Source organism: Rhinolophus sinicus, chromosome 16 (assembly GCF_057876585.1).
Source record: "Rhinolophus sinicus isolate RSI-liver-muscle chromosome 16, RSI-T2T, whole genome shotgun sequence".
NCBI lineage: Eukaryota > Metazoa > Chordata > Mammalia > Chiroptera > Rhinolophidae > Rhinolophus > Rhinolophus sinicus.
The window spans coordinates 10,239,577-10,265,896 of NC_142516.1; the positions used below are offsets into that span (position 1 = coordinate 10,239,577).

At 42.7% G+C, this 26,320-nt stretch overlaps 1 protein-coding gene across 17 annotated transcripts in view; it reads left to right on the top strand.

The window, feature by feature from the left end:
• DENND1A (DENN domain containing 1A) overlaps nt 1–26,320 on the top strand; it is a 472,628-nt gene that overhangs the window by 242,437 nt on the left and 203,871 nt on the right. For 8 of the 17 annotated variants that reach the window (XM_019728518.3, XM_088793186.1, XM_074330987.2 and 5 more), the window contains one exon: nt 12,397–12,497. The exons of 2 other annotated variants lie outside the window; for them this stretch is intronic. In XM_019728518.3, coding sequence (XP_019584077.2) covers nt 12,397–12,497 — 101 coding nt within the window. Of the gene's footprint in view, nt 1–12,396; nt 12,560–26,320 lie in introns of all 17 variants that reach the window. 7 more of the 17 variants (XM_088793184.1, XM_088793181.1, XM_088793185.1 and 4 more) reach the window with 1 other exon arrangement.

A 26,320-nucleotide genomic window follows, 5' to 3' on the forward strand; every position in this document is an offset into this window, starting at 1 on the left:
GTGGTACCCATAACTCTGAAAAGAATTATTACTTTTCTGATAGTACCCCATTTAGGAAAGAAAAAAGAAACTCAACTGGTATCTTCTCCCTGTCAGTTTCTTCCTAACTATTAGCCCCAGAGAATGTGGGCTTTGGGCAGGCCCTGGACACTGGTGCCCTAGAGAGTTGTAGGTGGTACTTCTGTCTTGCCACCAACACCCCCAGGTCTGGCCCTTAGTAGACGCCTCAGTGTTGGCATGAAGGATGGGTATCTTCCCAACTTTGCCCAAATCCTGTCCCGCCCACTCCCACCAACAGCTTCCATTGTCTTAGCACCTCCTGGGCTTGCCACCTGAGAAAGGCCAGTTTATGGACTTGGGAATATTTCAGATTTGGCTTCTTTCCTAATGAACTCCACCTGGTCGTGACCATGCCAGCCTGTGTAATGGTTCGGGTTCCTGAATGATGTGTGTAATGCTTTCCTAGCTCTTCTGGACTAGAAATAACTAATCCTATTTGCCTATCTGCAGCCCTTGAAGCAGAGATGAGAGTGGCAGCGTAAGAAGGTTTGAGACACTGGCTCCCAGCCAAGGCCTCCTTGCCTGCACACTCCACTGGCGTGTTCCAGCCGTAGGAACAAACTGCATTATTTTGTTTCAAACTGTGCTCAAGGGAAGCCAAGACCTTGTAACTGGAAACTTACCAAACAGAGAATTCTGAGACTAAATTTAGTGTTCCATTTAAAAAATAAAATAAGTTGAACATTTTGTTTGTTCATCTTTTATATGTTAGAAAAGAGAGAGATTAACCTAGTTCACACCAACAACCTAAGAAGAGTACTCAAAGAAGTGAGAAGAAAACTAATCCTTTTGGTGAAGAGGGAAATCCTTAACAAAATGTAATGAAGTGGCATGAAATACAGACTCTGCAGCCAAACTTCCAAATAGCATTGCCTCTCTAATCTCCATCACATAAAATTTTATTGTGGCTCAGAGAATATTAAAAACTGTTAGAAATAAATGAAAGGAACTTCCATTGGCAGGAAGTGGAAGGAAAGATTGGTATGTTTTATTTATGTGGTTTTTCTCTGGTTTTAAAATGTAAATACAATTAATTGCTTTCAAACTACGTTCTTCATTTAATTGTGGGTGAGTTGATTTACTCTTGTTTGTGTTGAACTATAACTAGAATGAAGAACCTTGACATGTTACATAGAGCGGATAATATAGGAAGGTCTGACAATTAAGTTTGGGAACTTGTTGCAATGATGTTGCTAACCTTTTTTGACACCAGAGGGATTATTCATTAAGAATTTGTACCAACTGGACAGTTAACCAAGTTTACTATTTGGAAGTGCTGAAAAGGCTGCGTGAAAAAGTTAGACCACCTGAACTTTTCACCAATTCATGGCTCTTGCATCATGACAATGCAACAGCTCACACGGCACTGTCTGTGAAGGAGGTTTTAGCCAGGAAACAAATAACTGTATTGGAATACCCTCCCTCCTCACCTGACCTGGCCCCTAATGACTTCTTTCTCTACCCAAAGATAAAGGAAATATTGAGAGGGAGACATTTTGATGACATTGAGGACATCAAGGGTAATACAACAGCTCTGATGGCCATTCCAGAAAAGAGTTCCAAAATTGCTTTGAAGGATGGACTAGGTGCTGGAGTCGGTGCATAGCTTCCCTAGGGGGATACTTCAAAGTTAACCGTAGTGATATTCAGCAGGGAGGGTATGTAGCACTTTTTCTAGGATGAGTTCGCGAACTTAATTGTCCGGCCTTGAATAGCGTATAAACAGCTTAATTAGTGATACTTTAAAATTTGCTGTGACTTCTATCAGCCACGGTCTCTCTACTAGTTCCTGCCTTTCTCTCCTGCCTCTTCTCCCATTGCTTCAACAAGCATTGAGCACATTTTGGATGAGACATAGGATTCAGATTGCTAGGGATTCCCAAATGCTAATCCATGGGTTAGTTGTGTTAGAACCACCCAGAGAACTTGTTACAAATTCAGATACGTGGACACCACCTGCAGATACTCTGGCTCAAAAGGTCTAGCACAGAGCCACACAATGTCTATTTTTCAAGGTTGATACACAGCCAGATTCAGAAACAGTGAATAGATGGTTCTCGTAGACAAAAGCAATATTCTTTGATTGTTGTTATTTTGCATGCTTAGACTCATTTTCATTTTGAGACTACATCATGGAGGCTGGTTACGTTTGCTTGGAAGACATGAGTACAGACTAACACTAAAAATTTCTTTGTTCCCATGTTTCCCTTTGGAACAGCTTTGATTTGGTATTGGCTAGTCTAGAACAGGACAGAGCCAAGTAGATTCTATTTAAGCTCTCAGTAATGTTGGATGCTGCTGCAGTCCACCAGTGTAATTTTGGTAACATGTGTATAAATAGAGGAGAGGTGATGTTTCTTTTTAGCCATTGCATTGAGAACATGTCAGAGAATCTTATTATTTTAGTAGAGTATAGTCAGTTTGTGAAATAAATGTATATTCCTTAGATTATAGGACCAGTAGTTTATTTTTTATATGACTCTGATGAATCCGATCTCTACCAAAAACACTAGTGGGTAATGTTCAAGTCACTGACAGCTTAATATACTTGAAGAGCCCTAAATGGCACCCATATTTGCAGACATCTATGTGAATTTCATTAAAGAAATGTGAGCACCTAGTATGTGCTAGGTCAGCAAGAACAAGGGCTCATTTTCTCTGGGTTCTGCAGACTGAAGGTGTGGCCACTTTGGTGAGACAAGGTAGTGTGACGTGAGGTTAGGTTACGCAGTCAGGGTCGGTACAGATCTTAGAAATTCACATTTTTTTCTCTTCTGCTAGTCTGATAGCTATGTAGTCAACCACTGAGATGATTCAGACAGCCCTGCAGGTGGTATCTTTTCCCAAGAAAAAGGACAGCAGGGCTGGAGGAGAGAGCCCCAGACTTCAAGTCAGGATGGTTTTGTTCAATTCCTACCTGTGTACTTAATAGTCTGTGTTATTCCTAGCCGTATGGCCCTGGGCGACTTACTAGCCCTCTCTGAGTCTCTCTGTCCTCTTCTATAAAAATGGGGATAGTATTTTTAAGTATTTTTATTAAAATATAGCTAACATACAATATTATGTTTCAGGTGTACACCATAGTTATTCAACATTTATACACCTAAAGAAGTGATCACCACGTTACATCCAGCAACTATCTGACACCGTACCACACTTTCACAAAATTATTGACTATATTCCCTGTTGTACATTACATCCCCATGACTTGTTTTATACCTGGAAATTTGAAACTCTTATTCCTCGTCACCTTTTTCTCCTTTAAAAAATTTTTCAATTACAGTTGACATTCAATATTCACGTTTATTTCAGGAGTACAGCATGGTGGTTAGACATTTATGTAATTTAAGAAGTGGTCTCCCTGTCTAATCTAGTACCCACCTGGCACTGTACGTAATTATTACCATATTATTAACTATATTCTCTATGTTTTACCGCCCCATGACTATTTTGTAACTACCAATTTGTACTTCTTAATCCCTTCACCTTTTTCACCCTGCCCCCTAACCTCCCTCCCATCTATCACCCTGATAAAACTAGTATCCATCTGACACCATACATAGTTATTACAATATTATTGACTATATTCCTTGTGCTATGCCCCACAGCCCCATGACTACTGTGTAACAACCAATCTGTACTTCTTATTCCTTCCCCTTTTTTCACCCACCTCCCGGCCCCCCTCCCATCTGGCAACCATTAAAATGTTCTCTATCCATGTTTGTTTCTGTTTTGTTTGTTTTGTTCTTTAGATTCCATATAGAATCGAAATCATGTTGCATCTGTCTTTCTGAGTCTGACATACTCCACTCAGCACAATGCCCTCCAGGTCCATCCAGGCCGCTGCAGATGGCGAGAGCCCATTCAAAATGGGGGTAGCATCATACTGACGTCAGCGTTGTTGAAAGGGTTCCATGGTCGTATCGTAGATGTGACGGCATCTAGCCCAGCCCTGGGCACAGACTAATCATTCAGTAAATATTAACTCTGAATCTCACCTTTGTGGGGCAGTAAACCCTGATTTGACTTTCAGAAGCAAAGAGGACAATAGAGAACAGAGACCCTGGAAGAGCTCTGAAGATTTAATTAGTGTAATTGGTGATGGTGGATGGCGAATGACTCCAGGCAACCGAGAATAGCCATGGCAACTCGAATGAGGCTTTCCACATCCACCCACTTCTCATTAGTCACACAGTCATTGACTCAAGTTGTCATTTCTTGTTCGGGTCTCCAAGTCATCACTGCAGAGCGCTAGAATGGCCTTAAGAAGCTGCCGTGTTCACTTGACCCGCGTTACCACCTGACCAGCCTCCCAGGGAGGACGAACAGCTTCTCGTTTCATCCTTCCAGGCTCTGCTCTGATGCCTCTCTTTCTCTGGGAAGAAAGCCTGAGTCTTGCCCCAGGCAGAATTAATGATTCCTTCTTTCTATGCGAACACACTTGAACCTCTATTATGACACCTCTTTCATAAGGCTTTGGTGTTGAAGTTGATTGTTTGCATTTTGATCTTTCTCTGTCTATTTTAAATTGCTTGAGGGCCTGGCACGTACACACAGTGGATACTCAGTAATCGTCAGATTACTACAGGTCAGAGCGCAGAGGCAGCGCCCTGGGAGCTAAGGGCAGACTCTGGAGCTAGACTCCGTTGGTTAACATCTTCACTCTGCCACCAGCTCTATGACCTTACCCACCATCCTTAACATCTGGGAACCTTAGTTTCCGCATCCATGAGATGGGGACAATACCATACCTACCTTCCAGGACTGTTGTGAAGATTGAGTGAGTTAACTGACACACATAGAACAGTGCTTGGCAGGTAAAAAACGCTGACTTATGTATGTGGTAATGGGAGAGGCCGTTTTATAGCTTTAATCTTTCTGGGTTTACTATTGCTTTCTAAGGTTCGATTGGCCCAACAAAACTCTACAGGGGAGAATCCCCCCCACACACATATGCCTTCAAATCTAGTAACTCCTACCACCTGACGTTTCCTTAGTTTCTTCTCTGGGCAGATAGATGCCTGACAGATAGCTACTGAGGATCCCACGTAAGGTTCTGCTTTCTTTTACAAAATCGAATTCATTAAAGAAATAGTGTAAATTAGCTACACATAAATTATGATCTTAGAAATATTTTTCAAAGAAGTACAAATGTCCACTTCTGTTAGACTTGAGGTGGCAAGTAGATTTCTTGTTGAGTGCCAGCTTGAGCCCCCTGACGATGCTTGCATGTTCCGACGGGTCCTCAGCCCGCGCCCTGACTCCAAGATCGGTTAGTGTTGTCTGTGCAGAATGCATGAGGGGAAGAACCTGGCTGTCCTGTATTTAAATGAATTTTTTTTTAATCAATCCCAGTGTAACTTTGCCTTGTTCTTTGGCATGTTAATGAAAAGCCTGCACTTCCGTCACTCAGGGTGCTCCGGCCTTATTCACGCTGTAGTTTGCCGTACCATAGCTTCTGCCTCTGCTTTGGTAGCCAAAGCTCTTCCCTGGCAGTTTTAGTTGCTTTGATGTTTGGAAGTGTCAAATCTTGGAATGAAAGCGTGTTGCTCTGGTTAATAAGTTACTGTAATTACTCTAGCTAGTAGTAGGTAGCTTAAAAAAAAAAAAAGAGGGTAGAGGGGTAAAGTGATCGAGTAGGCAGGTGATTGCCTGACAATGCTTCCTCTTGACTGGATGGGGTTTCTTTTGGAAAAGATGATGACATTGCTGTCAATGGAAGGCACTCGACTTGACCCAATGTTGGTCGACTTTTTCCCTTGTGGTTCTTTCCCTTCTCTTTCCACAGAGGATAGTGGAGAAACAAGAGGTAGAATGAGTTCCAACTAAAAGAGAAACTACTTGAATAAAGACTGCCCTCTCCCACCGTCCCCCGCAGAAAGAAAATAAAGAAGCATAACGTTTCTACTTGTAGGAAAACCAGGACATTCTTTGCCCTTTTCGTTTCCATTCACATGTCTGGCCTCTGTCCGGACCAGCTGAAGGTCTTTGATTTCGGAGGCTTTCTAAGTTGCCATTCTGTGAAAGCATTTTTGATAGTTTCTTAAAAGCCAACTTTCCCCTCACTCAATGTAGTAAACAGAATTTGAACATAGTTGAACCATTTATAATGAAAGGCTTTCTCATATTCTCAGAAAGGTTGAGTAGGATAACTTTGAGAGTCCCTACAGATTTTACGGAAAACTCATTGCTGATCATATAGTGTGTTTTACAGCTGAGAATAAGTAAAAATCAAAACCAAATAAAAAACCCACAACACTGTTTGAATTGTGGCACCATTTATTTCCTGATAACTATGAAGATGGTTTATAATTAAGTAAAAGAATCTAGTTCTCAAATTGAAAAAGCCAACAACTTTTAGAAGACATTTTCTAAAAATGTGCTATATGATCCTTGGTTGACATGTGTGGATTTAAAAATGACCCATCTTTAGGAATCTGACCCATCAGATAGTAATCTGATATTCTTTCTATACTCTTTGCTTTATCAATTTCCTGCTGTTTGGGTTCAGAGGGGAAAGCCCAGTGTCTCTAACTCGGTGATGAAGCAGGTGCCAGACATTTTCTGAGTTCTGGGATGTGAAGAATGACTGTGACCATCTGATTTTTTCCTCTGTCAGCTGTTAGAATTTGGGATCTTAATGCCTTTTAAAATTTACAGCTTCTAGTTGTGATCTATTAAGCAATTGCAATTTGTTAAGTGTCTGGTAATCTTGCCTACCATTCCTCAAGATGTTAGACTGGAGGCATTCTAACATTCCCCAAACATTTACTCAGCACCTGCTCTATGTCAAGCTGAGGAAGAGATAAGGAGAGGAATCAGTGTGGGCTCTGTCCTGGAGGAGCTCACATCTTTAGTCTCAAGCCCCTGGTCTCCTAAGATCATCCACCCCTGAGGTCTCAGGGTGTTCGGGGCCAAGCACAGAGGGAGGCCGTGCCCTCCACAGTCAGGTGGTGAAGATGGGTGGCTGAAAGTTGGTGGTTCCTAGATAGCACATGCATTCCAGGTGGGCCCGATTGCTGCAGAGATGAGAGAGAAAGACCAGCTTTGAGACAGACCCTGCTTTACATCTGCTTAGGCAGCATACACAGCTGAGGGTGAGCTGGGACAGAGGACGGACATTCTTCACGTCGAAGGATGGCAATTCCTCTAGGTCACAAGTTGTCAAAGCTGGAAGGGGGGCTCAGGGATCATGCAGTCCAGCCACTTGTTTTCTATATTGGGGAACCTGAGACCCAGGACGGGAAGTGGCTTTCTTAGATCAGAAAGGGAATTGGTAGGAACTTCATGCAAGGTTGTGAAAGGGAACATGACAGAAACCCAGACTTTCAAATAGGAGTGCCAAGTTGGGATGTAAACCTTTCCGTTTGACAATCAATACTTCACTGTCTAGAATTTCCTGTGGATTAAAGACACTGCAGCACCTTAGTTAAATGCAACTAATCCCCAGGAAATTGTCAGACCCGCGTTTGTTTCTTTTCTGTTCACTGGTATGTTGCTCAAGATATCTATTCACCTAATAGCAAGGCAAGTGCTTGTCTACGTAGTTTGGCCTTGCTGACAGGGATGTGTCTCCTCCGGCCAGTGCATGGGCATAGGGCAGGCCCACAAAACATTTCTGCTTCATTTAGGCATTATGGAAACACGGTGGCCAGTCTGACAGACCTGGGTGTGAGTCCCTGCTCTGTCACTAGCTATGTGGCCTTGGACGAGGTAGTTCACCTCTGAGACCTTCTTTATCTGTGAAATGTGATGAGTATGTGTGTGTGTATGTATGTAAACACACACATACCCCTATAAAATAATATTTCACAAGATTCTGAACCCCCAACATGGTACCTGGCACATACACTGCTGGGATTCTTTTTCTTTTTTCCTTTTTTTTTTTTTTTAAGGGGCTATTCTTACTTTTAATCCATGTTAAATTACAGAGCTCTACATACTTAGGAATCAGCGGAAGCATTGGGACCTAAGATTGTGACAATCTGGGCGTTATCTCTGAGAAATACCTTAAACTGAAAAAAATAATAATGTGTCTGTGATTTTTATGATTTTTTTTTAACTCTGTCATTGATCACTCCTCATCCATTTCCTCCCCTACCCCCCGCCTTCTCCCTTTCTCTCCCTTTGCCTCAGAGAAAACTAATGAAGCCATACAAAAAGCTCCAAGATAGAAGTGACCTTGTGCACCTTTAATTGAGGACAGAATTTGCTAAAAGTGCGTCCAAAAACCCACCAGTGGTTTACTTTGCAATCTGTGTCCTGACTAGTCTGGCTGTTGGCTGTATAATTTGTCTAGTTTTGTCTGGAGTCTTAGACTATTCAGCTGCTTCAGGGCAAAATCTTTTGGGGTGTCATTAAATGGGATTGATAATTGGCTTCTGATGAATATTCATTGTGACTAATGACTTTGGGCAAATTTTACACATACTATCTTTCTATTCTCCCACCAAGTGAGATTTTGATAGGATCATTTTCCTCAACTTGCACTTCAATTAAATATTCACAATACCCCCTTTGTTGACTACAACCCAAACTGTATACTTTCATTACTTTTAAATTTTGTGTTCTGTAAGAATTGAGCTTAGGCCTTTAGGAAATTTTTAAAAATGGTGTTGGTATTAGAGTTATTTTTAAAATAAGTGGCTAATGATAATTTATAGGACATAATGTTATTTCTGATTAAGCACAGATAAATTGTAACACTTTGCTTGTGGTCAACTTAGCCACTATTCCTATGTAACAATGCATGTTGTTTGTTCCATTTAGTATTTGATAAAAAAAAAACCAAACAATTTCCGTTTTTGTTTGTTTGTTTTCCTAATCCCATGGGTAAATGCATTTTACTCCAATTTCAGAGCCTTGGCCATTAGAAAACCCCCAATGAAAATGATGATCAAACGCCTTAGATGTTTGATTTTTATGAGGGCACAAAATATTAAAATCTTAGCATTAAACTTGGTAGATTTTTTTTTAACTTTAATTTATTTTAAGTGTGTTTTTCCAGGACCCATCAGCTCCAAGTCAGATAGTTGTTTCAATCTTGTTGTGGAGGGCGCAGCCACACTGGCCCATGCGGGGATCGAACCAGCAACCCTGGTGTTACGAGCATCACATTCTAACCAACTGAGCTAACCGGCCACCCCCCTAGATTTTTTATTTTATTTTATTTTATTGAGGTTAAGGAGACATGAAAAGAACATTGTCTGAAGATAAGATCTCTGCCACTTTATCACTTGAAATAGGATTTGGACTCCAACCAATTTAAGCTAAAAAGAGGCAGGTAATCAAGTTCTGTCTCAACCAGGAATATTCCATTGATTGACTTTTTCAAAGAGAATTACAAATGAATTCATGTGATGATGATACCTTACATTTGTATGGCATCTTACCGAGTTTAAAGTGCTTTTATTTATTTGATGTGTTGTAGAATTACAGAGTAGGCATGTTATTGAACAAATGGATGAATGAATCCATTGAGAGTTTCCAAAAAGTGGCATATTTGTGTGTCTAAGCTTCCTGTTATTGTTTTGGAATTTGAGTCACATACCTGACTCTGTGAGACTCATGAAAATATTGTTAAAAGCCATGCCCCTAACTATCTTTATACTGTGAGTATATTCTAAGTAGAATTTGGTTTGACATATTCAAGAAACACTTCATTAGCTAGCACTTGTGTACCAGGGGTGCCAAAAAAATGTGTACAATTGGACATTTTGATCAACGTTGCTCAAGCAGTTGTTCGCCGTAATCAGAAGTGTCTGGACACTGATGGTAACCACTTTGAACACCTCTTGTAATTGCAGAAGCCAAACGTGACTTGTATTCATCTTTTGTTATCGGTATATATTGAATATTATAATTTTAATAGTTTTTTCCTTTCTTATAATGTGTATACAATTTTTGGGGGGCACCCTCTGTATATGTGCTATCACGAAGACCAAGGAGAGGAAGAAAGATAGGTCTTTCTGTCCTTTACAGCGAGAGGCCAAACATGTAGGCAGTTACAGCCCCATTAATAATGGGGGGTAGGGGGAGTGCCCAGGAGAGCCATGCGAGGAGGGTAGCATTTGCTCAGAGATCGGAGGGAGGAGGAGTTTGCTAGGGGCACAAATCAAGGCTAATTTTGGGGGTGGGTGGAAAGGGAGAAAGGAAGACCCCTCAGTCTGCAAATGATTTATTCCAAGGATAAACTGGGAGGGGGCGGTCGACACTGCAGCTGGAGATGCTGCCCTCCAGGTAGACTGGGAACTGGTGGGGCCAGGCCTGTTCCAGACGTGCCCCCAAAGGCTTCCGAGTAGGATGTCTCATGACTGGACCTGCACAGCAGTAAGAGTACTTTGGCAGCTAGTTAAAGGGTGGGCAGAAAGAGCTGGGGCCCAAGGCCAGTGTCACCCTCCAGCCTGACTTCAGGGTGGAGGTGGAGGACAGTTGGCTCATTCAACACCAGCAAAGATTTTTGTCTCTTCTAACCCTGAAGAGGTTAGTCATGTATAATGTGACAGGCAGCCTCCTTCATGTGCATACCTACCAAAATGCATTGAAAGGGATGGGTTAAACCCACTAGCCTTGGTAGAATCGCTGGGAACAGCTCTGGAAAGCTTGCTGGATCAGCTCCTGTTCATGACATGTACCTGATTTAAAGAACAGGGTCTGGAGGGAAAGGAGGCGGGGGGAGGAGCAGCCCTGGATTTAATACACAGCTCTCACAACTGTGAAACATCAGCAGAGTATCCAATTTAAAGCTGTTCATGTTACACTAACCTCTGGGATTCTTTTAACTGGGCCTTGGCACGTCACTCTTTCGCCACGTAAATGTCCTTCTGTCAGCAAAGGCCAGTTAACAGCTTCCAAAAGAAGCAAAGTCCTCATGGGAGCAGGCTTCCCAGAAACTGAAGAAACAAGGCAGAAGGAAACATGTGTTGTTGGCTTTTGTCACTTCATAGCCCTATCTCCAAAGATGTTGCTTGTTCCCTTCTATCACTATATTGAATTTTGTAGCAATTTTATTCCGTTACATCTCTGTTTCCTAAAATTTTAATTATATCAAGTACTGATTAGATGATATGTCTAGCTCTGAAGAAAATAAAAGGAATATGAAGTCGGGGCATGTCAAAAGAATAGGGAGAGGAAGGATTAGTCAGTAAACAGTGCTGAAGCAATTGATTAACTATGTGGAAAAAATAAATTCTCACCTCAGTCCTTAAACCTAAATTAATTCCAGATGGATTAAAGAGTTAAATGCTAGAGAAAAATTTGGAGGACTTTCTTAGTATAAAAGCAGTGGAAACCATCATGAAGGAAAAGATTTTGTCTGTGTAATTGTTTAAACATTCTCTTCAAAGAAACCTAAAAAATTCAAAGAAACCTTAAAAATTCAAAGAAAATTAAATAAGGATAAAGTATTTTCCAAAACATTGCAAAGGATTAGTGTCCTTTGCATATCTAGTATTTCCTTATAAATCAATTTAAAATACTAATACTCGTTAGAAAAAGTGGCCTAAGAATAGGAATGGACCATTTACCTAAGAAATAATAGTTAAGAAACATGTGACACAGATGTTTCAGTCATGATCAGAGGAATAAAAATAAAATCAAGATAGATATAATTTTAAAGCTACTACGTGGACTACAATTCTTAGTGTTGGTGAGGTTTAGGGGGAACATTCTAGAACGTGGCTGGGGAAGTGTAAAAGAGCCTCCATTCTTCATCTGTTTATTATATTAATGCATTTATTATGTTTACATTATTTATTAAGTGCCTTAAAATATTTATAACCTTTGTCTCTGATTTCTACATCTAGGAGCCAGACATAAAAATTATTGACCTGATCTCATTGTATAACTTCATGGTAGAAGAGTGGTTAATATAGCTTGGGAAATTCATTGAGTGTCATTAAAAGATATGTTTTCTAGGAATATTTAAAGATGTGGGAAAATGCCAGCAAATATTGTTAACTTAAAAAAGAGAGAGAGAACAAATGAACACTGTAGTTATAGTAATCCTAATTTTATTAGAAAAGGAAATATAAGTGCATATGTATGTAATACCCCAAAATGTTAAATTATTTTCAGATGGTGAAGACTTTTTTTTCCTTTATCCATTTTTCTATTTTCTAAAATTTCTACTGTCACTGTGCATTAGCTTCATAATCAGGAAATAAAATAGATTTGTTTTTGAAAGCAAGCTCTGATTAAATTTGAATTACGGTGATTGAGTTAACTTATTTTAAATATGTTGGAAGTATGTGTTCAATTTTATTGCTAAGCTCAAATATGACAGTGTGTCCTCACTTTGAGGTTTAGCTCTGAGTTTCTGATGTGCTTCTCTTGCAGTTGACCGCCTGCATCCATGGGTCTGCTGCCATGCTGTACCCCATGTTTTGGCAGCACGTGTACATCCCTGTCTTGCCCCCACATCTGTTGGACTACTGCTGGTAAGGCCGCTGCTTACCCTGCCCTCCGCTTTGCCTGCTGCAGGACTGACAAGCAGTGTTAGGTCTGTAACTTGTAATGCAGTTGGTGATTCTAAATTAAAAATACTAACCAAAATGACATGAATGGTAGACCACATTTTAGACTGCATGGCCCCATTTTTTCCATATACTTTTCATATGTGTCATGGCATTCTTAAGAGTTCGAGTAGGTAATACTTTCCCCATTTCTCAGTTTGGGGAAACCAAAGCACCAACCAAGTAGTTGAGTGATTTTTTTTTCTTTTTTTTTCTCTAAGACAAATTGGAAACTGGTGACAAGAACAGTTGAGGTCCCCAAGGTCTTCCCATTTCAGCCATGCCCTCAGGCATGTTCTGTAAGACTTGGCTCTCAACTGTGGTTTGGGAGCGCAAGCCTGACTTCAAAACCCTCTGCAGGTTTTTGATGGGCATTTCACTGTTCAGTGAACTGTGTTTTAGTGGAAGGAAGGAAAGCAGGCAGGCAGGCTCTAGAGTTAGCTCTACCGCCGTGGACAAGTCAGTCGGCTTAAGGTTTTGTTTCCTCCTCTGCGACATGAAGTTGTTCTATACGTAATTAAACAAAGATGAAATGGTGTAGCGGATGAAAGGACCCTGTGTAGAACAGCTGGCGCATGGTAGGTGCTCAGTAAATGTTTCTGCAGAAGCACTGTCATCACTGTCCGTCTTCAGTACATTTCCAAAAAGAGTGTCTGCATGACTGCTTTGGATCCGTTTTCCTTCTGAATAATTTCTTTCTCCAGTGTAACATTTAAAGACATTGTCTCCAGACAGCTCAAGTCAGCAAAAGTTGATCAGGGAACACTACACATATGCCTGCCAGGAACAGAGAGCTTCAGGAGCAGGGGACCCTCGTGAGGGCTTACAGTTCTGTCACGTAGGAGCAGGTGATTCAGAACATTTACCATCGGTTCAAGGGGACTGAGCCCCAGGCTCTGATAATTTGTGCTGGGTTCTGCAGCCTGTTTTGCAGTGCCGCCCCTGAAAAGCATCACGAGGCAGCCCAGTTGTCCTGGGAGCCTAAAGGTTCCCACAGTACTTCTGATTTGAAGTGTTGGGTTCACCCTCATCCCGAGAAGCCGCAGGTACAACCAAGCTCTGGGTGGTCAGGTAAAAAATCGGCGCCCCTCCCTAGGGAATAGCACTCAGTGAATGGCTCATTTCTCGACTACGCATCTTTCTTTTTACCCGTGCCTTTCTCCCACTTCTCATGAGATTGCAGGGCTGTTCTACTGCTTCCACTTGCTGCTGCTTTTGAGCTTCTGAACCTGCTATCTGGATTTTTTCCACTGCCTTGTCTCTCAAAGGAAAGGCCCATGTTTGCTATCTAGTAGTATTTGTTGTTGTTTGAATGAAAGATTGGGGGAGTTGGGCAGAAGCAGACACGGAGAAAAAGAAGGAGGCCAGGGGAGTGAAGGGGAGAAGAAAGAATAAACCACATACCCAAGAAAGGTGGAGTGGAGATAGTGAGAGGAATAGACAGAAAAGAAAGAAAGGGGGCATGTGTCCCCTAAGACTCAGGGTCCCCCACACAGAGAGACACATAACCCCCACACACACCTCCCCCAAACATGTGGTCTGTGGGGACACCTTAGGCTTCTCCCTAGAAGAGACTTGCCTGTGTGTCTGGATGCCGTGCTCCAGGTAGGAATAGCCAGGGGCTCCTGTGTGCAGGGACTGGTGGAGCTGCCAGGGTCCCTGCAGCCCCTCTGCCTCCCACATAGTGCAGCTTTAGCTTTCTATTATTTGGAAAGTTTTGCTTTCTAAATTGTTAGCTGGTTTAAAACCAGCAGCTTACAGTCCCAGAACTGTGCATAGAGAAGTAAGTAACTCCATCAGTAACATCAGTGATCACAGTAGCCGCCATTGTTGGCCGTCTCCTGTGCCCCAGGCACGGGGCGTCTCCTTTACAGCTGTGATCTCATTGAATTCTTCTAGCAACCCTGTAAGGCAGATATTATTAGCTCAATTTCACAGACTGGTAAACCAAGGCCCCCAAGAAGGTTAGTAATTTGCCCGAATATAGATATTGTGTACTGTATGATTTCATTTTAATAGAAACAAACACACACAGGGGCAGAAACCTAGAAGGAAATATACCAAAATGTTAAGAGTGATTTTGTGATGGGCAGGAGGGTATGGAATTCTGCATGATTTTTATTTTATTTGCCATATTTTCAGATATTTCTACAATGAAAAAAATATGGTTTTTATAATTGAAAAGTTTTACTTAAAAAAAAAAAATCAGTGTTTATCTAGCCAGTTGTTCTTTTCAGCTGCCATCTCAGGTCCCAGCCCTCCTTTCTTGTTTGCTTAGAGGATTTATTAGCTGTTTTACTCTTTCCTGTGGATGCTGATCCTAGCACTCTTTTCCACTTCCTGTCTAACTCGAGCACTGTCGAGAACTGTGTCACCAGCCTGAGCCAGACCAGTGATTCTGGCGAGCCTGACCCGGAAGGGCTGTGATCCTGGCGAGCCTGACCCGGAAGGGCTGTGATCCTGGCGAGCCTGCCCCGGAAGGGCTGTGATCCTGGCGAGCCTAAGTTAGAAGGGCAGACTTAGCAATGACGGCTGCCAATCCCTGGCACCCAGACTCCCACTCCAAAACATCCAGGTTAAGACTAGTATTTGCGCTTGAGTGGATTTTGTGAGTAGGCTGCACCTTGGAAGTTTCTGTTTGTAGGAAAGCATTTCTCTCCTCGTCTCTTGTTTTCATGAAAGAACTTTTAGACATTTGACCAAAGGATGCTTACAGGCCAGTGGGGATGGGTATCTGTTTATTAACTGCAAGATAAAAGAATGATGAAATCAAAGACCCCAAGAGAAAAAAACAGATCCTCCAGTCAAGGCTTGATCTGATCACCTTCAGCTTGCTACCACTGCTTTGGTCAGAAACTACAAATGTCATGAAATCTGAGTCCATGCTAATAACTTTCTTCTATTGTGCTCAGTGCCTTTATCCACATGGAGTTTGGTCCTTGGTGGTAAGAGCCAGCAGGGATAACTAGCATTTTAAGTAAAGTGCTAGGAGCCTGAAACATGTAAATTCGAAGGAGGTTTGTTCCTCTGCAGATGATTTAAATGTTAAGTACATCCCCATGCAGGGGATACACGAAATGGAATCTGAAAACTATTATCTCCTGTAGAAATGAACTCTCAATTTACTCACTGCACAGGAAGGGTAGATTCTAGTCATTTTCACTGCCAGCAGGTGCCCTTTCTATGCATAATAGACTTCACAAGTGTAATTAACACATGAGGACCACTGCTGCCAGTTTTTCTTCAGGTACATGCTGCTAGGAGTTTTCAGGACAACAGTGTAGCGTCGGCTCTAAGAGCTTTTTACATTGTACTTGAAGATGAGGTGCTCGCTAACTTCTGGACAAAGACATGGTAAATGGGGCTGGGCCCAGATCCCGCCATTGCTATCACAGGTCATGGTCCTTGGGCTCGGTGACCCTAAGAGCTGTAATGCAGCCTCTGGTAGAACAGAGGCCAGTAGCGCAAAGCTCTGGGAGGCAGTGAATAAATGGAAAGGATGATGCTGAAAACCCCACAATTATGTACAAGACTCTAATTGCACATTCACAAATACAACAACCAATTATCTGAGTTAACTTTAATTAGAGCTATACTCACAGATTTTAATTATCTGAATAAGTCAGTTTAATACAAATGGTCTGCCCTAAATATTTCCCAACTTAATTTTTTCAAGTCCTTTCCCATTTTTGAAGAGCGTGGTAGAGAAAGTTCCTAGCCTTTGGTTTCAGACAGACCTGGGCTCAAATTTCAGTTTCATCTCTTATTAGCTATATAGTCATTTAAAAATGTATTTTACCTTTCTGATCTGCAGTTACTTTTTCTGTAAAATGGGTTTAATTTACCTACTGTGAAGGGTGGCTTTAAGAATTGGAATATTGGTCGTCAAGTAGCACATAGGAGCCATTTAGTAAATGGTAGTTGTTTTTATCATGGTTGTTACAGATACGAGACATGGATTTTGGTTTCCAGAAGGTTTAACTCACATCAAACATTATTGTTCCTTCTGTAGCCTGTGAGCTAAGGGAAAAACTTTATAATTCGTCTTCTCTTTTTACCCCTCAGATTGTTTTTATTTTGATTTTTTTTTTTTAATTTAACTTGAGTTATTGTATGGTTGTTTTCATTTGCAGCTGTGGCATAAGAATGAAAAGAAAAGAAACAAAAGCAGATGGCTGAAAAAACGAAAGGAATAAGACATTTCCAGCCCTTATGAATATTTAAAAACATGTGCTGCTGGTTCCTTTCTGCTTTAGATTTGTGCCATTCTCTTGACTTTGAAAGTGAAAATGAGAATGTTCCCTACCTTGGCTGATGGCAGCCCTGACCTTGGCCAGTGTTGGCAGAGCTTTCCCTTTTCTGGGACAAAAGGATTAACTTGCTGATGAGAATCAGCATTCCCTTTCATTATAATAATCACTATCTATTGAGTACAGTGTATTTTTGTGTCAAGCTCTTTATAAACATTATTGCAAAATCTTCAAAATGAAGCCATAAGGCAAATATTATTAGCTCTAGTGTATAGATTAGGAAATTGATGCTCAGAGAGGTTTAGTGACTTACCTACTGTGACACAGCTCAGAAATGGTAGAGCCTATACTTGAAATCCAAGGCCATCTGATATGAAAGCTCTCCTTCCTAATATCCTCCAAAGTGTTAGAGGATGAGTTGTACCCATCACCGAGATTTTCTGAAAAAATTCTTCATGTAGGCTTCTTGATGACTTGCTAATTGTAAACTTATGTTATCATTGATTATTCATTCATTCAGCAAATATTTATAGAGCACTTACTATGTACCAGGCACTCTGCTAATTAAATGCTGCTAATAAAAGGTCCCAGCAGAAGCCATATGGCATTTTGCATGTAAATTCCTTTTTCTCCCTTATTTATTCAGAAGCAGTCCTAAATAAGGACCACAAGTCAGTTCTCAAACTGAACTGTACTTTTGGGTTATTTTGGACACTTTGTGATAAAATATTTCCAAATCAGATCAGGATAAGCTCATGTGTCCCTGCGAAGAATAGCCAGGCCAGAGCCAAGTCAGTAGCTAACTCTTGTTGCTCTCTGAGGGCATGGTTGAACTGAAAAGTGAAATCAAATGTGTACAATCAAGGTTTGGATTTTGCATTTGTCTTTGTAAAATGTATTGTATTTACTGACATTCATTTCCGGGTGACTGGAAGCCTTTCTTCCACTCACTGGGCATGCTCCGATTCTCTGTGAGAGATACAGGTTCTAGGTTCTTTATCTGCACTGCGTGTAGGGTCCTGAATCTCCGCCCCCCGCACCCCCCCATCCCCCACCCCCCACCACCCCGCCCCCCCCCACCACCACCCCCCACCACCCCCACCCACCCACCCCCGCCACCACCACCATGCTGCAGCATCTATTTCATCCAGGACTTTTAGCAAACAAGCTGAAATATGCCTGATACCAGGGTGCACCATCCATGTGGGTGACGGCATTAGTCTAGACACAGTTGTAAAGTGACATCTGGATATCAGAGCTTCATTCTCATCTTTATCTTCATTGATGCCGTGCAGTTTTCCATAAGACATAAATTGATGCTAAAGTAAGTGAGACTGTTGATATTCTTAGTGGCAGAAATAGAAATCAACGAAGTGTGGTGTGGTGGAAACAAGAAAACCTGGCTTTGGTTCTGTTTTCCCCATTTACTAGCTTTGAGGTCACTGAGCCTACTTTCTCTTCTGTCAAACAGGAGTAGCAATTATTACTGACACAAAATGTGCTCCATAGGTAGTAGATACTATTTTTATGTTTTTAATGACTTTGTATATGTATTAATGTGTATAAATGTATATATACACAAATGATCCAGCAAGATCCAGTTGAAATTTCAACACCAAGATAGGATGGAAGTAGATTAGGTAGACAGGTATGGCTGAAATTCTCATATCTGTGCTGAACTCTGGGCTATGTGGGTTTTGTTAAAGATTGAATTCCAACAAGTAAGCAAAAACTGTGTCATTTCCATTTTGCAGCAAGTATTTGAGTGCTGTCATGTCCCTGGCGTTGGGCATAGGAAGGTAGGAGCTTATAGATGGTTCTGGATCTGAGAAAACACGATTTCACTAAAGAACTCAGGTGTCCAGGCAAGAGTGGGAGAACAGAGATTTTTTTAAAGCTAAGAAGTAGCAAGGGATCAAGACAGGTCCAGTGCTCAGGGCTGTAACTGCTGTAACAAGGAGCTCGTCCGAGAGGTCGGAGAGTGTAAGGGGAGCATTTCAGTTCCAGACAGAAGAGGAAGGGAAGTTGCGTCTGTGCTGCGCTTGGATGGGTAGGAAGTGCATAAACAATGTGCTTTGGTTGAACTAAGGGAAGTCCATGGTAAAGGGAAATAGATTTCTAGGCAGATCCCTTAGTAAGATTTCGCTGAACTTGACCCTCCCTGACTTTTGAACAGGGAGCCTGATTGTAGAAAAGAGTTCAGGCTTGGAAGTCAAAGTTCTGGGTCCAAGTCTTGGCTTTGGTCCTACTGAATATACCGTGTTTCCCCGAAAATAAGACCTAGCCAGACCATCAGCTATAATGCGTCTTTTGGAGCAAAAATTAATATAAGATCCGGTCTTATTTTACTATAAGACCTAGTCTGATATGATATGATATGATATAATAATAATATAATACCGGGTCTTATATTAATTTTTGCTCCAAAAGTCGCATTAGAGCTGATGGTCCAGCCAGGTCTTATTTTTGGGGAAACACGGTATGTCTTTGGCTGGGTAACATCACCTCCCTGAGCCTCTGTTTCCTCATCCACAGAATACAGCTAACCACAGTTCTCCATAAAGAGCCTGGCATCAAGTAGGCAACGAGAAAGAAGTTAGATGATGATAGTCACTGAGCCCTACTTGGAGATGCACTGTCCTTTCGTTCAGCAGCACCCAAAGCTGAAAATGCCAAGAGCCTTTGCAGGAAGCTTTGGACAATTTCTGAGTAAACCGTTTATCTCCCTGGTGGAAAAATAGGAAAGAAAAGCGACTAGACTCTTTGCAAATTCTGTACTATAGATTTGATAGGAATCTATATTATCGGTTCTCTAGGAAAAGTGTCTTTTCGAGTTCTCCATTTGATTTTTTAAAATGGAAATGTAATTTATATACCATAAAATTCACCCTTTTAAAGTGTACAATTCAGTAGTTTTTAGGATATTCTCAAAGTTGTACATCCATCACCTATATCCAATTCCAGATCAATTAGATTTTTAATACATTCTTTGTTATTGTAGAGACTGTTTCATCCTTATTAAAAACACACATTTTTAAACTTTCTAACAATGTGTACAGCAAAAAGCAAATGTTGTACCAAAATGAGGATTCTGTGTAGATGGTTGGCCTCAGACCCTTAGCCTGGTTCCCTCCGAGGTGCCCCCGACAGTCAGCCCAGATGCCAGCGGTACAATGGACAGCTCTCACCAGCCTCACCAGCGATATTCCCGCGATGGCGCTGAGACTTGCAGGCTTAGGGAAGACAGTATCCCTTTTACACGGGAATGACCCTTCCCGTGCTGGTGAAGGTTTGCCACTCGCCCACCTGCCTGCAGCCTCACGCCCTGGCCCCTACCTTGCCGGCTATTGCATCTCATCTGAGCCTCGGGACGGCCCTGATGCTGCCCCTGCCCAGCCCCCTCCTGCTGCCCAAGGTGGCAGGGGCAGCAGCCTGTCTCTCGGGGCCCCGTTTCTGTCTAGCCTCCATGGGACATGGCTGGCTCTGACCTCTGCTTCTGTGACCAAGCTTGGGCCTGGTTTTCCATTTCTAGTGACGCATTCTGTATACAATTTCTCACTCCTCCCTGACATGGAGCCTGTCTTAAACCCAGCACTTAGAAAGCTCTGGAACTTCTAAGGCACAGTATAGTGGTCTCTGCAGCAAAGACACTCTAGATACGTTCCTGGTCACCAATAGAGCAGGAGCCACAGACCATAATGCCACCATTTCAGGCGCTTCAGCAGTGGAGGACGTTCCCTTGTGTCGGCATTGTTGTAGTAGTATCCCTGCCTCTCTCCTGTGGGCGCGAGGGGGAAGAAGGAAGCACCAGCCAGTGCTAGGCTTGAAGTGCTCTCTCAACAAGCGTGGGTTTGTCTTCCCCTCAAACGTGTGAAAGAGTGAGAGCCTAGGCTAAGAAGGAAATTGGATGCTATGCATCTTGGCACGTGACATGTCTTAGTCCTAGAAAAACAGAAAGGAAATCTTTTCCTCTTATTACCAGTTGCATTTTCAACTTTTACGTTTTTTTTTTTTGTTTGTTTTTGTTACTTCCTCTTGATTTATTTTTCCATACACCTCTCTCTCTTTTTCGCTCCTCATTTCTTTTGTGCCTCATTCCTTCCTGCATTTCTACGAGGGTCTCCTGGGCTGCTGGGGGCCGACAACCTGAGACTTCCCCTTTGCAGCTGGCTTTAGCTGTTATGGTTCTCATTGAACTCTCTGGGGCAATAGAGAGCCCCGTCTCCTGACCTTTCCTCTGTGATTAACTTCTCCTGCTGCACTGGTCTCGGCCATGGAGCCCTTCCTGATGTTTTCCAAGTCTGTCTCCTTCCGCTAGACTGAGGAGGCTCAAAAGGGCGACTACTCCAGGCTTTGATGTTGACCTTTCCAGGTTTTCTTCCAGGCATTATCTCCGTAACTCAAGTGTTCATTTGGTTGGGTTCAGTGGCTTCGAGCTCTAGAAGGCATCTCTCCCAACCCACAAGGTTACTCTAGGAAGCCACAGGGCCGCACCAGGAGGGCACTGTCCTCCCTCTCCCCCCCCCCCCAACAGCTCCAGTGACACACATGTGTCTCGAATTAGCAACCCATCTCCAGTGCCCAACTCTGCACCCACGGAGCTCCTCCCCTGTGGTGTGCCCTGTGGTTTGGCTGCTGCCATTACAGGGAAACTAGGCAGTTGCTGCCTCCTCTCCAGTCTAGAATTGCTCCGGTCCTCTCACGGCTCCTCACCCTCTGCTGTTGCTCATAAATCAGGGAGGGCTCGCAGGAGACCAGGCAGGAAGTTAAATACCTTTTCCCCTAAGTAAACCTTGATTAACTCATGGCACTCGTACCCCTTCTACTTTTCAAGCCATATTTTCTGCCTCTCACCAGCTGTGACCTTTGTCGAGTCACTTAACCTCTTTGAGCTGTAGGTTCCTCTGTAAATTATGGAGATCAGCCTTTCAAGTTTGCTCCAAGGATGAAAGGGGGTGATCTTAGATCCGCCCCCAGCACCCTGTAAGTCTCCGCGCAGCAGCTTACACACATGCAGTAATATGCTTATTTGATGTCTGCTGGTAACTGTAAACTCCACATAGGCCGGGTCCACAACTCGTTTTTCTCTCCTCTATCCTCAGCCCAACAGTGGTGCTGGACACATAGTAACATTTGTTGATTGACCATCACATGGAAAACACTGAGCACATAATACATGCATCCTAAGATATTAATTTTCTCTTTCCCCTCCCTGATTGCCCTTTTAAAGTCAAGCTCCCAGGTGACTAGTTTATTTTTTTCTGTAGACAGACACCATGAGTCACGTTACAATCCTGTTTCCCTCGTTGGGTTGGCAGCTGGAGTGCTCAGAGACAAATCTGTGGCCACCCCAACAGCTGTGCAAAGCCTCACAGCTTACTCACCTTACCCTGACTTGCGTTTTTTTCTTTGCCCCTATTTCGTTCCTACTTTTACCACTGTATTGAACATACTCACATATACTGCCTTCAATCCTGTTTAGAACAAAAAAAAAGAGTTATCAATTCATTTAAGCTAGTAAGGCAAATGTCATTTTATTCTAGCCTTGAAGTGTCCACTTGCTATTTTATTTTTCAGCTATCAGTATCAAATAACCAGTTTTCTCATAAGTGTAACAATGGTCGGAAGACGTTAGTATTAAGTAAGAATAGCATAAGAGACTTTGAAGTAGAAGGATTTGGGCTGGAATTACCATTAACTGAGCACGGGCAAGTTTCCGAGAATCCCTTTTTTCATCTGTAAAGTGGATGGTATACATGGGCTTACTCGAGGAGTAAATGAGATAAGTAAGGTAACTAAAGCCTCCCGCCCAGCCCATGGTGTTTGGTGAGCGCTCGGTACATAGCTACCCCACTGTCCATTTTCTTCCTGCTCCAGATGGGGCCCTACTGTAGACTCTGGGAAATAGGACACAGTTCGGTTCCCCTGGGACAGACAGTCTAGAATAACCATATATATTAATATGTGGCTTATGCCCAGTGGGCAGCCCAGACAAAAGCCTCTCAAAAGAGAGGTATCAGCAACCACCCGGGTGCCCGACAGGCTGCATAGGGACAGTTGGACTTAGGGGACGAGGGGCCTGAGGCCCTCCGAGAGCCCAAGCATGTTTGGAACGAGAGGTTTCCTGTGGTGCAGGGTGGTTCAGACAGTGTGGAGGGGCTTGGGACTGGCACAGCTGCTGGCCGGCCCTCAGGGAGCAGGTTCAAGAAAATCCACCCTCCTTCTACGGCCATGCACGTGCTGGTCTGGGAAACAGTAAGCTTGCTTGACCTCAGCATGAGGGACTGTAATGGACATGGCTCTCATCTCAGTTCTGCTGTTCACTAGCCGTGTGGCCTGAATGAGTTGTTTAGCTTTCCAGCCTTCATTTTTTCATCTATCAAATGGCGATAGTAATAGTACCCACCCACTGTTGTCATGAGGATCCAGTGAGAAGATGCCAGTCAAGCCCTCAGCCTCGCTGGCTCGTGTCAAATGTGCAGTGAATGGTGGTCGCTCCTACTGGCTTCCTGTACAGCGTGGCCGTCATGTCAGCCTGTAGACCGTCTGTCCAGTCATTCTCAGTAAGACCAAAACCGCGATTATTTGTGTTCTCCAACAAGATGAGTTGTCTGGTCTTTGTTCTTGTTCTTTCTCCCATTCTTTTGTTCTTTAACCCCTCTAACAATGCTGAGGCCTCGTTATTTTAGAGCAGAATTTAAAACTCTGGGACAAGCTGTGTTTACACTTTTGTTTCTTTTCAAAAAAAAAAAAAGAAAAGCTGAGACGAATGAGACCTCTTTCAGAGTTCTCCTTTCTTTTAAAAATGGCGAACTGAGGAAAGACTTGTGGGATTTCCTTTGCCCATCAGGGTATTTGGTTAAGAAGGTGGTGTGCCTCTGAGAGGTGAGATGGGTACTCTGATGTATAAATTGTAAAGCTAACTATGCATTTACATGGCAAAAAGGAAAGAAAAACAGTGGGTCTTCCAAATCCCCCCACAGCTCCAGACTAGTTCCTTTCAAAGGTGAAAGAGGTGTTGCTCACCTGGGGTTGGGACACTTGTCCCCCTACCCACTGTCCCCCTCTGTTCCCCTTCCGCTTTGTCTCAGGAAGCTATATTTTATGTATTTGAGCAGCCAGTGTTCTTTTATTTCACCTGACTCTTTTCCAATTAGTAGCTGCTCACCTCAGGGGAACATAATTAAGAGGGCTCTAGTTATCTGGGGGAAAGGAATTAAACAAATTGTGAAAGTGCAGTAATAATGAACAGGGGCTACAGGGCCATTAAGTCTGCAGTATCCATATTCATGCCTGTTCATTGCTCGGAATGAGCTCCTGCTGGAGGACGTACCGGGAAGAGAGGTGGTCTGCCTCAGGCCTGGAGTTCGGGTGAAAAGCCCCCTTGGTACGCCAGCACTCCTTTCCGTTGCCTGAAGTGCTGAGTACACGCTGTGGGGTGGGGTGGACAGAGCCTGCGCTTTTAGTCCAGCAGCCCTGAGTTTGAATATACAGCTTTACTCTTTACTAGCTGTGTGACCTTGAGCAAGTTACTTTACCTTTCTGAGCCTATTTCCCATACTGAAAATGTGGGCAATAGCACTACCTTGCAGAGCTGCCTGGAGAACTATGGATAAGTCTTGCATTGAAGCAGCTGGGTTATAGTAGCTCCATAATTACTAATTTCTTCCCCCTTTAAGAGGATTCACCTTTCAGGTGACGGCCATCATATTGTCACTGCCTTGACACCAACAACAGAAGGAAGAAGGAAGAAAGACTAGCTTTAACTCTTCCAAGAGGTAACTGACTAAGTCAGAAAGTACAGTCATTCCCAGAGAACAAAGGCCACGTACAGATACTCCCTGTTCTGCTCTTCAGAGATGGACGATGGCATCCCACAGTCGCCATCGGCCGTAGGGCACTTGTGACACAGTTGGTCATAGCCGTTAATATTATCAGCTTTGATTTAATTACGAGCATTGTTGCTCCTGTATGTGTGTCTCAAATTGCCATTTAAAATGTCTTCAAAATCGCACTGAGACGCTGCACTGAAATGGGAAGTTGCTGGAAGTGCCGCCAGGCTCCAGAGCAGAGAAGCGTGGTGTGTGTTTACTGTTAGTGAAACCGATATGTGCATCCATATTTTCTTGAGAAGCAACAAACGAATTCTTCCTGGGACCTAATAAAGGAAGATAGCACCTAGTTGATGAAGTTTTGTTATGTTGCGTTACTGAGATGCCCTTGGGAAAAGGTGGACATTCATGACTCTGAATCAAAAACGATGATTCAGGTGAGTCAGACTCTGAACGTGAAGAACTTCTTTAGGAACAGCTTAAACAATTAATTTTGCTATATTTTCCTTTTAATGTATGCCCACGAATGGTTAAATGGCCCTTAAAATTTGTCATTCTACGTGATAAGAAAGTAATGAGTCATAGTTTCCTTGGTAGTTTTTGCCCTCTTGGTGGTCCATAAAATCAAAAGTAAAGGTTACCCTCCAAAGAAAGTGATAAGCAACCCCAGTAAGTAACTCAGTACATAGACAGGTGATAGTGAAGTAAGTAGACAGGAGACAGGGGAGTGTGTTTGGAGGCAGAAGCCCATGTGTAGGGGTGATTCATATCAGGCACTTCACGGTGATCGTGGAGCCTTGACCATCCTCTGCAGGGTTTGCCAGGTATCCATCAGAACTGGGGCAGGAACAGACACCATTGTGGGGCGAGAAGAGAATGGATCCACAGGTGCCCACTGTGCCAGGGGATCAAAGAGAACCTGTTTGGACATGATGGCAGTCACTCACTGAGCCCACCACATGCTGCTCCTGTGCTGGGCGCTTAACAGATTATCTCTAATCCTTGCAACAGCACTGACAGATTTCCACTGGGGCAGGTACTGCCCTTCTAGAAAACACTTTGCCAAGATATAACAACAGATGTAAAAAAACAGTCCTGCCCTTTGATTTAGTAATTCCATGTTTGGGAATTCATGCACACAAAAGCCTTCATTTTCATTACAGTGTGACTTAGAGTGACAAATTAGATGCATCTAAATGTCTAACTCTAGGTATAGAGTTCAGTAAATTATGGTACATCCATACTCGGTGGACTATTACACAGTCTTTAAAATAATCACAAAGATTGTAGTAAAAAAAAAAAGGGAAATATTAATGTAGCCAATGAGAAAGCAACAAAATATTTGCACACTCTAGTTTAAAGATATAAAAATGTTTGTTAATGTGGGCCAACGTTGGAGGAGAAAAATGCAGAAGCAGAAGTAGTTCTGTTAAGATGACATGATCACGGGAGAGTGGTTTTTCCCCCATAAAAATTTCTCTTTACAATAAAAAGCCATAACAAAGAGGTTTCCAAAGAAAATGAGTCAGTGGCAGCAATGACTGTTTAGGTGTAATGAGAATAGAAACTGTTTTCAGAACGCACCTAGAATTACCCAGTTGCATCGTATGTGCTACACTGAGATGTTAAGGAGACTTCAGGTTTCTTACCCCCACTCCTCCACCCC